This window comes from Felis catus, chromosome C1 (assembly GCF_018350175.1).
Source record: "Felis catus isolate Fca126 chromosome C1, F.catus_Fca126_mat1.0, whole genome shotgun sequence".
NCBI lineage: Eukaryota > Metazoa > Chordata > Mammalia > Carnivora > Felidae > Felis > Felis catus.
Genome location: NC_058375.1, coordinates 177,440,880 through 177,456,562, shown reverse-complemented (window position 1 = coordinate 177,456,562; position 15,683 = coordinate 177,440,880). Strand labels below are relative to the sequence as shown.

Sequence of the window (15,683 nt, the reverse complement as noted above, 5' to 3'; positions counted from 1 at the left end):
CCAGTTGGTAATTTTCATACCCTGTTTACTTTTACCACTATGTTGTTTTACTTTAATGGCATTAAACAATTGCATCAATTACTCTTCCCAATTACCCCCTTCGGTAGCACTATCTTAAAGGTTAACAGTGACCTACTTAGCAATAATCAAATCCAGCCTGTTCTCATCCTAATTGATTCTTGTCTAATTTGACCTTACTGCTGACCTCTACTCAGTGGCTGCTTGATGTTACTTAGTCCTCCTCTCTCTCTGACTGCTCTGAGTATCTTTGGTGGCTCCTGTCATCCCACCTGCTCCATATGAGCTAATATTTCTCAGGATTCTATCTTTAACTATCTTCTATTTTTGTCCTCTTCACTCTCAGGGCTTCAACTACCATCTGTGAGACACCAGTACCTCCCAAATCTATGATGCCAGTCTTGACCTGAGCTCCATATTTTTCAATGTCCAGATTTTTGTTTCCAAGTAAATCCTAAGTACCTCCGCTAAGACAGGCAGAGAACCTCAAACTCAACATGTCAAACAGGGCTCACTGTGGAAGTCAGCTCTCACCATGGCCTTCAGTGATACCGTTTTGGGTACTCATGCCCTTGAGTGGAGGCAGAGCATGGGTCTGGGTGGTGGACAGTTTGTAGTTCTTATTCTTTGCATTTGTTCAGATGATAATTTTTGTTGTATTTGAGAAACCTTTGAGTTCTTAAAAAAATGTTTTAACAAAACATTTCTCGATCTTAAAAACAAAACAAAACAAAAAAATCCTCAATGGGGGTGTCTGGGTGGCTCAGCCAGTTAAGCGTCTGACTTCAGCTCAGGTCATGATCTTGAGGTTCATGAGCTTGAGCCCCAGCCCAGAGCCCATTTCGGATCCTCTGTCCTCCTCTCTCTCTGCCCCTCCCCTTCTTGTGCTCTCTCTCAAAAATAATAAACATTAAAAAAAGACCCTCAATTTAAAAAACACAGTATACATTTATATTTGACTTTGAGTGTCTTAAGCCATCAGTGCCCATGCTTCTTCCTCAAATCTTCCGTAATTGTCTCATTAGTGCCTCACATTGGCTCTCATAAAAGAGCTGGAGGCAACCTGTATTTTTTTTAAATGTACAGTCTAATTTTTCTTCATTAAGGACAGAAACCACAGCAGAAATAACCATCACCTGCAAACTAATTCCTTCTCTAGGTACCAGTGGGTTCCTAAAGCTCTTGGTGCAGTTTTTTCTTTCAGAGAACAAGGAAAATAATGCCAAATTTGCAGGGTGTGAAAAGGATTTAATTAGGTCACAATTGTAATGATAAAGATAGCCTTGCAAGCTTTAAGTGAAGGCGCTATTTCTAGAATTTTTCCACTCAGTTCAGGAAAGAATAGATTTCACAATAGTAAAATTCGCTTTTTCTCTTTGTAATTAATAATTTGTAGGTGAAATTTGGAGATGTAAATGAAGTTAAATGAAGCAGTTCCTAATCTAGCTAATTTGTTTCCTTCACCGAACCCTTCCTCTCTTCCATCTAAATACACTGTAAACACACCTTAGCCTTTCATCATGGTGTTTTTCTTTGTGGGTTTATCAGTTTGTCTATACAAACTTTGCTCTTGGTGGAGTCTCTCTGGGAACAGGACTTCAAATTCTCAAAAATCCAGAACTCCATCCTGGACCTTTTACATGATCTTTGTTTTGATATTTCTTGTTGCCTGTAAGGCAGCCCTAGTCACACAGATCAACACCAAAATGGAATGTATGTGAAACAAAATATTGAACACTAAACTCTTTCCTAAGTTCTTTTTTGGAAGTGGCACTACTATTCCTTTTCCCAGGGTCAAAGGCATGGATAGTTTTCATCCGATTGGTTAATATGTTCCTTTCTCATGAGCCAGACATTTATTTTAATCTGTTGTCAAGTACTGCCACTTTATCATCAATGATCTTGATTGCTGTCTTCCTCTGCTAAATAGTGAGTGTCCCTCAAGGGCAGGGACCGTGCCTCGAGATCTTTGTGTTCCTAGTTCCTAATATTGTGCCTGGGTATTTTTAAGCAGGTGGCTTAATGAATGCATGATTGGGTAGCTTTCATTCTTGTTCTCCCTGGTCCTGATTCTCACTGCTCACTTTGGCCACCTGAACGTTGGACACTGCTATAGTATCCTAGTCGCTCCTTCCATACCTCAGAGCCAGAATCACACTCTTTGGGGGCTCCTTGAAACACCTTAAGGATCCAATTTGTATTACTTTGCTCTTATGTTCCAGACATTTTTGGACTGTTTCACTACCCTCCCGAAAAGCTTCTAATTGCTTCCCAAATTAAACCAGAACTTTGTGGGAATTTCAAAAGATTTCATTGAATGGACATGATATCCTTTCTAGATGTTTCCTCTCTAATAAAATTTTTGTTTGAAGTCTTTGCTCTAGTCTGTTAAATTTTCTAACGGTACTTGAATGTGACTTTTCTGCTCCCCCATTGTGGGCCTATCCCAAAGCAGTGCAATGTCCTTTTACTCCTCTGCTTAAATACCTGCCTTCAGAATGGCTCGATATTTCCTTCCTTTAGGAAGTTTCTGCTGGAATCTAGACACCACTAACAACTTAACCAGCTGATCACTTGGTTCAAAGGAAATTTAACAGAACAGGGTGCATGCGGTCTTGCCATCGAATAAGCAGAATGGCCCAAGTTACTACTTACTAGCTCTATGATAACTACCTAATCTTAAAACCTGTTTTCTCATCTGCAAAATGGGTTGATAGTTACTTCCTGGAGTTGGATTAAATGTACAGCAAATGGCCCAGTGCTAGGAAATGGTAAATGTGATACATGGCAGTAACACAATTACCACAGGATTGAGAGTATAAGCCTGTTTTTAGGTCATTTGCTTTCCAAAGCAGAACTAGTTGTCTTTTTAATAAGGGAACATAGAAAGTGACTTATTTCTCCTGTTGAAAGTCGTGGGAAATTCGATCTTTCTTCTTACTTTTAAATATTACAACAGAGGCACCTGGGTGGCCCAGTTGGTTAAGCGTCTGGCTTTGGTTCAGGTCATGATCGTACAGTTTGTGAGTTCAAGCCCCACATCGGATTCTGCGCTGATGGTGCGGAGCTGGGATTTTCTCTCTCTGCCCCTCCCCAACTTGCACGCTGTCTCCAAATTAATAAATATATAAACTTTAAAAAATACATTTTTTATTCTCTTTGAATAAATTAGGTAACCTCAAATTTCTTACCTTGAACTGTTAATTTTTGAAAAGTTAATTTTTAAATAAGTGCAAATTGCTTTTTTAATACCCTAAGCGTTGGAGTTAAGTAGGTGGCTGTTTCTGTGGTATCCTTCTCATTGTACAAGCTGTCTTGTCTTCTCATCAGTAAAAATCAGAAAGATGTGGTCCAATCTGAGACTTAGCCAATACACGCAAAAGAAATTCACTCAATCCGTATATGGATGTGTTCTGATGACAGAGTTAACTGGCTGAATTCAGAAAGGAAAAGGATGACCCAGTTCATTTTAACTGCTGATGGAAAACATCCTTACCTTATGCTGTTGGGAACCTGAGAGTGGAAAGTGTGTGCTTTAAAAAAAAAAAACAAAACAACAACTAAGTAAAATGATGTGTGACTTCTGGAGGGCCTACAGTAGAAGAAGATGCTACCAAAGAAATCACTGTCTTGTGGGAAGGGTAATAAATAGGGTATGGGGCTAGACCACGAGTGTCTGGTTTAACAGTTCACAGTTGATGATGGTAGGTCGTCTCAGAAAATTAGAAAATGCTTCTGCTGAGCCAGTTACCGGTAAGATCCCACCTACGTATGCACTACTTCAATATCTTCCCACATACTTGAGCCTAAGTGACCTGTCAGCAGAGGGTATCTGTGACAGTCGTAAGAGAATGGCCTTGCTTGCTTAGGATTGTATGTGGGTGTTGAACATGGCGCTTCAAACATAAATTTATGAGGTGCAAACTTCTAATGCAAAGATGACTCATAGAGTTTCAGAATGTGTAAATATGAAGCACAATCTAACTTACCCTGTCACTGGTGCTCACCCACAGCAAAACTGGGCTGTTTACCAAACTGTTTGCACTGCCAAGACATTCACAAAATTGGCCACCCTTCCTGAGTTGGTGAGAAAAATTTCTCAGGCTGGTGTTAACATTTGTGTGGCACTACCCTCTTACCTTGAACAACTGTTCTGTTTATGTAACCTGCATCTGCAACATGTTTGGTGGCAATATTCAATTAACTCTATTTCTCTGAGTTTGTGAAGAAGTCAGTTGTTTTGGAGAAGTTCCACTGGAAAACTTAAGTAGACAGCAGTTGTATAATAAAATAAAAAAGTTAAGAGGAAACTTCTCTCTAAAGTGTCTGGAATCGGTCAATAAGAATAAAATAGAAAGAGGACGTAAATACACATTTCATATGTATGTTGAAAAAAACCTAAGATTCGTATTTTATGTGATTCATTTTCGAGGTTCTTGTTTGAGAGTTTTATCCAATCGCTACGAAAATGTCAGAAAAATCTCCTTTAGCTGAAGATGAACTAAACTTTGAAAATAGGTATTTAGCTGTCAGAAGAATAACCTTGGAAACTGTGACCAAACAGACACAACCAGGAGACCCAGAATTCAATAAGATGTTGTTTTAATACTTAGAAGTTTCATGGCCTTTAAAAGACAGGGAGGATATGAAAGAATAAAGAAAGAAAGAAGCTTAGTTAACCAATTCTGTAAGCAGAACCAGTCATTATTCATTGTTCCCTTAAAAGTGATTGTTAAAATTTTCTCCACTGATAAAGACTTGCAAGTTGGAACTTAAAAACTAAATTTCCGATTAGCTTTTTCTGCACACATACAAAAAAATAAAAAGACCTTCAAGGTAATTAAAAAAATTTTTTCAAAGGTCGGTAGAAATGGAAGTCAGAGAAGAGGTTTTAAAGCTTTAACCAGTGCATACTCAAAAAGTAAGAAAAACCCTGGCCCTCGCATTTAGCTTTTGGTCACTTCTATGTAAAATAAGAATCATCTTACAGAGTCAGTAGGGAAATAGTTAACAGTAGGGTTTTTAAGATTAAACGGGTTTACAATAAAAATAAATTTCTGAACATTGGCTCATTCTTTTATTAATTTTGGAGGCCCACTTGAGAATCTCATTTATGAGGACACCCACGGATAATAATAAATAAATAAGCCTGGATTCCCTGAAACAACACCCAGGCACACAGCTGGACCATAAGGTGGTTTTTAGTTACATAGCAGCTACCATATTTGGTTATATGCTTTAAGCTGTTACAAACACAAAACATTTACTCAACTCTAACTTTAGCTGTTTACTTAACCGAATTCATTTCCTATAAGAGACAGACCTCCTCAATTTCAGTAGGTTAATACGTTGGTTGATTTTCTTTTGAAGTCTCAGTGCAATAAGTGAAGTTACAAGCATACAAGTAAAAGAGGTATCGTGTCAATAATACTTTTTAACATTTGAGCAACCAAGTATGTGAGAAAATTCCTTGCATGCTTATTTAGGTTTTAAGTCTTAAATGCCGCCAACTATAATTGTAAAGGTACACTAGGTGCTAGTAGCCTCATAATCACCGCGTCCTAAAGCTTTTACCCAAGTGGTTTTGCTAATTAAGGACAAGAAAAAACACAATTTCCCCCTGCCTTTTGACAGGTTCAGTGGGCCGGTCAAAAGAATTACTATCCTGGCAAGCAGATGTAACTGGCATTCAACTTAAAAAAAAAAAAAAAAAAAAAAAAAAAACAATAATTTTTTTTTTAAGTGGCCTCAAAGAGAAATGCGCAACCGCTATGGCTTTTCATCACATCTCATGGCCTTCTGTTAACTATTCTAGTCGTGGCTGATCTCTTCTGCATCTCAATCACTAAATACGCTTTCTTTCACCTGTGCAGTGCCTACTCCCATAATGCCTACTAAACACAGAATACACATAAATGTCAGCTCCTTATTCATCCCAAGTCTGTAACGCATGAAAATCTGTATTTTTATCTGAGTGGTATTAGTTCCAATTCAACTAGGTATTGGATTCACAAAGGGCAACGATCATGTCTTAGTTTTCCTCTGTGGCCTCCACCCTCATCCTACCATCTAGCACAGTGTTGGGACACAATGAAGCTCTTTATTAACCCACCAAACTCATCAATTAAAACTGCACTGCAAAGCTTTTGCTAATACTCTACCACAGTTTGGCTCAATATCATGTAATTAGCTGTAACACTGAGGCCAAATCACATTAACACTTTATAAATATTAGTGTATCATAAATGTTAAATCCTAATGTTCCTCCTTTAATTTATTAGTTGGTTAGATATGGTGGATAGTTTTTACAACGTCTTTGTAAACTTCTCTTGAGAACAATATAAACCAAACGCCATCCCCGACAGAGTCAAATTAAGTACCTGTTTGCCAAGTAACTTTCTAGAAATGAAGGCAGACAATAATATTTAGTTTCTAGAAATGAAGGCAGACAATGATATTTAGTTTTGACTTAAAGAGAGAAGTCCTGGCCCTGGCTCCTAACACCCAAGTCCAGCCCAAAAAATCACAGAGGGGAGGCAGAGAAGGCTACTAATACCTACTGTGAAAAGTGCTATGCAGAAAGTTCTATACACATAAATGTGTGAGGCACAGAAAATCTTTATTGCCACAGGAAGCAAGTGCACTCGTCCCACCTCACCAACAGATTTAAGAGTCACAGAAACGCAGACTTCACATAATAAAGTACAACACAGACTTGGGGAGAAATGGTCCCTTGGACTATATTGGCTGTAATACTGAGGTAACCAATTGACCTTGTTCAGTGAAAATACCTCCAACACAATGAAAAAAATCAACTAATTATAACATCCAATTCATATATACAATTCAAATAAAAATATATATTATTTGCTTCAATGTATAGCAAATTTAATACATTAGTGTTTACAAAATAAAAACTGTATTCTACTGAAATTTTTCTTGTGCTTCCCCCTTATCACTAAGCTTGAAAGACCAGGAAAGTATGATACTTACGGAAACTTACTTATGGATTTAAAGATGCAGTTTGTGGGGCCATGAAAGATGGATACATATTAGTTGGAAGATTACCGCATCTTTAAAAATTGTTGCTTATTAAAATCTACAAACTTGAACTGTAAGACACAATTAAAAAAAACCCACAAAATTTCTCAAAATAGATTAGAATACAGGAAACGTTTCATGAAACTACTGAGATACTAACCAGTTCTATGGCTAATATTAAAAACTGAACAATCTATTTAAATCATACTCCTACTATTTCTACACAGTGAACAATACCACCACAATAATCAACCTCACGCTAGCAACGAAGTTGCAAGGTCCATAAAAAGCTTCTTCAGTGGGCTAAACACTATGGTACAATTAAAACATTTAGGTAGGGGAAAGAGCCTTTCAATAGTATAAAAGTTGTTTACTGGTGTTTCTACTGTAAAGCTATTCTACATATCAAAATGAAAAAGCAATTATATATGTGACAGTGATCAGAGACTACAGTCCCGACATTTCATCCAACATTTGGCTGATGAATTTTAGTATAACAGAGTACAACTGAGTATTTTGTACACAATTATGACCTAGAGCAGAATTAAAAACAAAAAAACCCACATATTCAACTCAGTATGCTGTTGTCAGCAATATCTGGGTTTAGATGAATCTGGAGGAAGTAGGTAAAGCGGTCAAATGTCTTCTTTTAAACCAAAAGAAAAAATGTAAATTGGTAGAAATAGTATTTGGTTTTTTTAAACTATGGATTCCAATGTGAAATTCTCCTAAGTATGCAAGTACATTATTAACATTTAAGCACACCCCCATAAATATGCACACAGCCCACTAATTAGGGGGAAGAAATTAAAACATACTTTCAAGCTAAAATGAATTTTAAGAAAAAAACTGCAGACACAAATATGAAAGGTCCACAAAATTGTAAAATAAATAACAAATACAGGTGTCAACTAAATGTCCACAGAATTATGCCTGCAAATGTGGATGTAGTGATTGTCCACACTTGTTACGGTCTGGGTGGTGAGACATTCCCCAGGGAGAGCCACCTACTTTCTCAGACTCTATCTAGGACATAAAGAAGAATTTCTGGATATAAAATGGTTCTTACTCTATAATATTATATATTATAGCCTTTTTACTAGTCACCATCCTTATCACATTTGGGGTTAACTTATTATGCCTTAATCTATTCAACACATTCTTAAATAACAATGTTTAAGTCAAGGCTTTTACACATCAGTTCACTTGTTTCAAATACTCTGTCCAAGTAATAGCTTCCTATTTTTGTTACGATATAATGATATAATGCAGTCTGAGTCGACTAAGTAAGAGATTTGCTACTCTAGTGCCCATTTTTAAACTTACTTTAGTATTTATTAATTGCATAAATGTGCCTGATTAAGCCAGCAAAAGTGACATTTTACTACTAAAAAAGACACATTTCCTATTAAAATCAGTTTTATCAAATATTAAATACACAATATTTTTCTTGGTTTAAATTAAGCCATTTGCTTTCCATTTTTCCAAAGTCATTGCAACCTTGCCAATAACTACATCACTTAAACTTTCTTTACGACTGCAAAGATCTAAACTCTAACAAATAATAATATCTATGCTAAATACACTTAAAAGTAGACAGTGAAATTTCAAGTAAAATAAACTGTATCCACATCTATTGGACCAAACAGGTCTCCACATCTAGCTTTTACTTCTATAAATTACACAAATACATTGTACATTCTTAAATAATGAATGCTTACAATATTAATTTGTAAGCTTTTCCACGTAAAATGACTTACACAGGAATGTGAATGGATCAATATTTCTGTTACAGATTGCAACATTCTCTCAATTTTCTCTTTTGTGGCTGTTGTTTTGTCTTCCTGGTTTCCACAGACTACTGTATCAATCCTTATGCTTTGGCTATGAAATCTGTTTGAGCTGAATGAGGCAACGTTGGTTATTAAGGCTTATTTCTATGATGGAGCATTATCCTTAAACTGAATGCCATTTCCAGAGAACAGTGGGAGAATCACAGCTATCTTGAATCTTCAGGCTCTGTTTTGATGACTTTCTTTTCTAAAGTAAAAGCTGAGTGAGGGTAGTCTTTTAAAATCCCAAGACTCTCTGCATAAAAATGGAAACAGGGTGTGTTGATACTTTAAATCAATGGATCACAAAAAACAAATTCAAACATATGAAACAAATCCCCAAAATCCACAGCTAACAGTATCAACTATTCGTAATTCAGCAATTCCATAAAAACATTTTACGTTTATAGAGTTTGTGATTAAGAGCTTGGATTCTGGATTTAAATTCCATCTCTGCCAATTACTAGCTGTGTACATCTCCAAGCAACGTACACACATCTCTAAGCCTTAGTATCTTTCTTCATCTGTAATATGGGGATAGTATCTATATAGGGCGGCATGAGAGTTAAATGATAAAAGGCACAAAAAAGCATTTAACAAATAGACCATATTTTTATTAAACATTTGGTTCAACATGATAAAAAAATATATGCGAAATAAAATGGGTCACACGTATACAAAGTTACTGGCTAAAATATTTAATCACTATCAATGAAAAAAAGAGACAAAAAAAATCTTCCACATTTCAACATAGAACTATCTTTAAAAGTATCTCCAGCCATGACACATGATAGAAGAACAAAGACTACTTTCATAAGGAATCATTTCCTGGAGTCAGGTGTGTGCAGTTATTTCAACCTCACAAAAACACCAGAGAATGACAGCATAGAGCATTGATAGGAAGCACTAGCACTAAAAGACAAATATATACGCACACACTTTGAAAAGGATTCTAGAAATGTAACCAATACGAATAGCTGATCCGAAATTAGGCAGTTCAATTTATGAATTTACTCTCTGTATGAAAAAGTAGATTTTAAATTTAGCAAGAGTATAAAAACAGTAGCTACCATTTACTGAATTCCTATCAGCCAGGCAATTCTATATATATATGCTATCAACCAGACAATTCTATATATATGCTACCTGTAGAACACTCATTAACTCCATGCGGTAGAAATGATACTTGTTTTACAGATGAAGCAACGGACTTCAAGTGAAGTTACTTTAACTCAAAGGCTGAGTGATACTACATATTTTCAAATGGTGTTGTTCTCTAATACTGTGTCTAACTCATTTTTTCTTGGGTGAAAATAGGTAAACATCTAACAGTAATAAGGAATAACTTTTCCTTTATGGAGTTCAGTTTACTTCTGAAATATAAATATCACCCCCAAAATGCATCTGTAAGAAAAGTTTAGACTTGGTGTACACGGTTTTCTTAGTATGAAAAGAAACATGTAATCCCTCAATTTCACATTATGAAAGGCTGGAAAAAGGTAATTACATAAATCAGCCATGTATTATTTGGTTTTAAATCTTGTATAAAAGTAACCATTCGTGTAATAGCTAATCAAAATAGTATCAACCTTCATAAGCTTCTGTCAATTCTTTGGAATACCATTTTCTAAAAAAGATTGGCTAATGGGGCACCTGAGTGGCTCAGCCAGTTAAGACCCTAACTCGGGGTCAAGCATCCCGAGTCAAGCATCCCAGGGTCATGAATTCAAGCCTACTTTATACAAACAAACAAAAGACTTGCTATTATTCGAGCAATCTATTATTTCCAAAAGGAGAAAAACTGACTAGTAACATTGTTAGTAAATGACCTTTTTTTTTTTTTTGGCGGGTGGGGGGTGGACACGGGGTTGGGGGGGAGTAGGGAATGACCAGTGGAGGGCAGGAAAACAGAATTTAAAGATATTTTATTCCAGTGTTACTCTAATAATATCCCATATTCTTACCTGACTGGGACTTTGCCTCACTGGGATAAAGTCTACTCAGCTCTCCATCCACCACAAAATGATGGGGTTGTCTGTTCTGTAAATTAGGCATTCGGAGATTCAAAGGTCTTTCTCCTAATGAAAAGGGGGAAAAAAGCAACATGAACAATACTAAAAACACTTTGTGGTTTTTCTTAAAAATAAGTTTTCACAAATTGCCTGAACACTCCTTAGGAAAGAAGTAAGGAAGGCCAACAGGCACTGAACAATTTGAATAAGAGTTAGAGAAATATCTTAAATGATAACTTAAGAGGGAAATGGCAATTCATGCTAGTTCCAAGGTTTATGAATCTGCCGGGACATTAAGACTGAAACATGAACTAAACAAAAGACTGGGATTTCCAGTAAGCACTCCAGCTTTAGCATGTAATACATCCCCCGAGTAAGGCATTTTCTTAGCAGTGCACACATTTTATTTACCAAGACATGTCATTCACTATATAATAACACTAGAGACAGAGAAGGCTTCAAGCAACTTCCTGTTAACAACAAAGTCTACGGTAAATCCATGAAGACAGAATTAGCACAGGTATGGTAATAACGCTTAATACACCGAATCCTATTCTCTGTCATAATCCTAAATCCATCACACAGAGCTGACTGCTACCCCACAGTGCACTGTCCTGGTTTCACAAATTAAGAGTCACCAAATCTTTCATTAATTTTGCTTTTGCTTCTTAACCCTTTTGAGTCTTAACTGTCAAGGATGACTTAGAGAAGTTAAACAAGACCTCAACTATAAAGTTTCCATAATATTTTAAAAAGGAAGAATGTTCTTCTCCTCCAGTACTCTGAAATCAGCTGACATATTTTACTCTACATTTGGCGAATGCTTATTAAGATGGTATTGTTACTGGGGCACCTGGGTGGCTCAGTTGTTAAGCATCTGACTTTGGCTCTGGTCATGATCTCAGTTCTGAGTTCAAGCCCCTCTTCGGGTGAAGCCCACTTCTCTTTCTTTCTCTGCCCTTCCTGGGATTCTCTTTCTGCCCCCTCGCTCACTTGCGCCCTCTCTCTCTCTCTCTCTCTCCAAAAAAAAAAAACAAAAACAAAAAAACAAAAAAACATGGTACTGTTACTTAGAAAGATATCTAGTATTTTGACAGTAATAACCACTCTCTAGAAAACTGTAATAATATGTAAACAAAACAAAAAAGACGGTCCTACAAAAATTATTGTTTTTCTTCAGACACATATCACTATTTGAAACTAGTTATTATCTTCCTCCACTGCAGCATAAGCTCCAAGCCAGCAGGGACTTAACTTCACCGATGCATCTTCAGTGCCCAGAAGGATGCCTGGCGGCACCCAGGAAATACTATGAGTAAATGACAATGACTTGAGATTTTCTTCATATGTGAATACAAAAAAATGAAAATAATTTTTAAAATGATAAAAATACTCATGAATCATAGCTTTCTAAACCTAAGTGTCTAAGAGAACAATCTCCAACATACCACACAAAATATTTTCATAGGGACTGTAGGCCAATCTAAAGCCTGAGAGAATACAAAATTTCTTCAAGTCTCTCCATTTGTATACTATCTCTACAAATCTCAACTCTCGTCACAGTACTTTAGAAGCAGTTAACCATATTCCCTTAGAAACCAAATGTTATAAATTTCATAGATAAATCTGTTTTTGAAGTCTAAAAAAGTATGAAGTTGTGGTCTTTTAAAAAATGACAAACGTCTCCCATGGAATCAGTTTATTGGGGGGAAATGATCTGTAATGTTTACATTTCCCATTCCCACTCACCCTTTACAAAATACATGGCAAATGCATGTGTTGGCTACTGTTTAGGGATAATAAGGTAAAAACCAAACATACAAACAAAAAAAACCCCAAAATAATTATGAGTTACATTTGCAGGATGAATTCCTTCTTTTTAAAAAAGAGACAATTTACCAATTAATTTTTAGAATGTATAAAATAATCTCTCTAAAATATTAATATTTAAAAGTAGGCAAACTTTTGTTTCTCTCTGACGTGCACCTAGCAACTGCGCTAGAAGCATAGGCCACTCTCGAGAGGTACCTTGTCCGTCAGAGCTGTCAGCAGCCAGGCCGTTAGGGCTGTGCTCTTCCGACGTCTGCCTGTACAGCCCCGCGGACAGTCTTCTCTCAGCATGCTGCAGTCTCTCACAGCCAGCTGGGGCGCAAAGGAACTCGATCTGCTTTGCCATCACCTTTTCAGGCTGCTAGTAAGTAAAGCAAAAATAAAATCAGTAACTAAAACATTCTACATGGTTTTAATGGTTTAAAGATGCCAATTTCAGACTCCAGCAAATATATTTAGTATTCATTAAATTAGTTCGCACTTCATGTGGTATACACATTCCATAAATATGCTTAGATGTCTATATCATCATGTTAAAACATAAAATGTTGGATTTTGTGCAAAAGAAAAAAACCTTCCTGCTCATCCTTGAAAGAGAATTCCACTTCAGCTCAAAGGCAAAATAACCTTAGCTTTGTTTCCCAAAGTACTGAGTCCTTTAAAATATTTTTTTTTAAAAAGGAACCTCAGAGCAACAGCAACATCTGCTGTAATCTGCTTCTAACACACAGGGTGACATCTTGGCATTTTTTATTTTAGGATCTGGCACTACACATGCTCTGATATGATGACAGTATGTTTGGGGGAGAAAAGGTGTAAAATGGCTGTCTAGAAGAACAAGACAAATACATCTCCCACCAAAATCAAACAATGCAAATTATGCAGGAAAAACATGAGTGCCAACAAGAATCTTCACCTTGCTCGTGGAATGAGACTGCGGTATTTCCCAACCAATCGTAAAAAGACATGCTTTAAAATCACAATTAAGTTGGCTGACATACAAATTATCTCTGTGTGTGTTTTGTAAGTTTCTTCTTTATGTATTGCTTTAAGTTACTTACATGTGACACTGAAAGCACTGTATTTATGTATTTTGCTAAGCAGGTAATAATCAAAATGCAGACAGGAATCACTACCATTCCATATGAAACAGTAGCACAAGGAAGCTCCTATATAAAATTAGTTACGAAAAATCCTGATTCACAGTAGTAAAAATCAACAGGTGAAAAATATTAATTCAGAGACTGGGATAAAAGCTTATGCTATTTTTCTGAATGCACATAAACCAGATCAAAAGGAACAGTAATGTCGATTCACTGGAGCTTATTAATTGATAAAACTTCAGTAAGATTTCTAAGGAGGAAATGGGGTTTTCATCCTCTGAACAAGACAAAAACAAGACTTGGCACTACTGAATTTGACCCAAAGCAGTCACTAGGCAGAAGATCAACAGGAATAAAACTTCCGGTGTTTTCTAAAAGGTTAAATTAGACCTTTTAACACCTTTTAGAAATGTTAAATTAGATTTAAATTAAATGTTAATTTTCACATACAACAATAAAATAACTCAATAGCAAAAGCACCTGAAGCTACACATTAATTTAAGGATTTTTTTTTTACCATACACGAATTGAAATGATTTAACAATAGCTACCATGGCAATTGATGTTGTGTTGAGAACGAGTTCTAGTTTATCTCAGAGTTGTATTACACACAGCCATAGTCAACATGGCTGTTTTCCTGGTACCAAATTGAGTTTTCTTAGGTAGAGAATCTGTCTTTCTTCCTACAAAACTACAAAGAATATCCCTCTATCAAATTCTGCTCATAACCAAATCAAACTACATTGTTGTTGCTATCTTGTTGATACAGCTGTGGATCAGATGACATTTAAAAAACCACCAGAAAGAAATCCAATCCCTGGATGCTTAAAACCGAAGCTAGCCGAAGCAGCCATTTATTGTTCATCGACAGACATTATTAGGAAATGTTAACTGGTGGTTTACGTTACCTGTGAACTAAGAGCAGCAAGTTCTTCACTCTTAGCTTTAGCCTGCTGGAAGAGTGTCTGCACAGAATCCTGGAAATCTGGAAATCCATCCTATGGGCCAAAGCATAAGTCCTTTTTAGTTGGAGTTTGTAAATAAAATATCAGAACTGGGAAGACAGGGCCAAGTAAACAGCTTTAATCCTACAGTTCAAGTAATCATGATTAAAATTTTAATGTGTAATACTTCACTTCAGACTTTTATGGTACGAACTTTATTTCTACAGCTGTAACATCAGTAAAAATACAAATGAAAAAGAGAAAAAGATTTATATGTTTATACATTTCACATAGCATTTCATCTAGTGGTTCAACTAGTAATATTCACTATCTTCATACTGGACATTCTTTTCTTTTTCTTATTTTTGGTTTGAAAACCACCACAAAAATATTTTCATGGAAATAGCATTTTCCATAGCTTAGATTTTCCGATACAATAGATTGCAGAAGTACAATTACAGCAAAGGGATGGACATTTTTATGAACATTTTTCTTTCACATCCTCTACCCAAGGGCCTTCACTGGTTAGTCTTACCATAAGTTTTCTTTGCCAGCACTGGGCGGTGTTGGCTTCTTAATTTTTGCCAGTTTGCATTTTGGTATCAATATTCAAAAATTTTATTACATTTTATCTACTGTAGTTGTGTATACATTTATTTTGTAAATTCTTCTATCACTATAAACTTCAGAAAGGCACTCTGCTTTACAGATTTGATAAATACTCAACTCTACCCTCCAGTTTTTCTAAAGCTTTATCTTGTTTGCTTTGTTTTTTAAATTTAACTCTCGAGTCCATCAGGATTTTATTTTGTTGTATGTAATGTTGTAAAGAACCAATGTAAATTTCCTTCAAAGTGCTACCCAATAATCCCGACCGGAATTTCAGAATTCTTCCATGTTGAC

General features: G+C 36.1%; 1 protein-coding gene across 4 annotated transcripts in view; it reads right to left on the bottom strand.

The window, feature by feature from the left end:
• Positions 1-6,618: 6,618 nt before the first annotated feature.
• Positions 6,619-15,683, bottom strand: part of NAB1 (NGFI-A binding protein 1) — a 43,587-nt gene continuing 34,522 nt past the window's right edge. For 2 of the 4 annotated variants that reach the window (XM_045034153.1, XM_045034154.1), the window contains exons 5-8: positions 14,745-14,834; positions 12,932-13,094; positions 10,856-10,969; positions 6,619-9,147 (exon numbers count right to left, since the gene is read on the bottom strand). In XM_045034153.1, the coding sequence (XP_044890088.1) occupies positions 9,059-9,147; positions 10,856-10,969; positions 12,932-13,094; positions 14,745-14,834 (456 nt within the window). In that variant the 3' untranslated portion in view covers positions 6,619-9,058. The remainder of the gene's footprint in view (positions 9,148-10,855; positions 10,970-12,931; positions 13,095-14,744; positions 14,835-15,683) is intronic. The other 2 variants (XR_006583437.1, XM_045034152.1) reach the window with 2 other exon arrangements.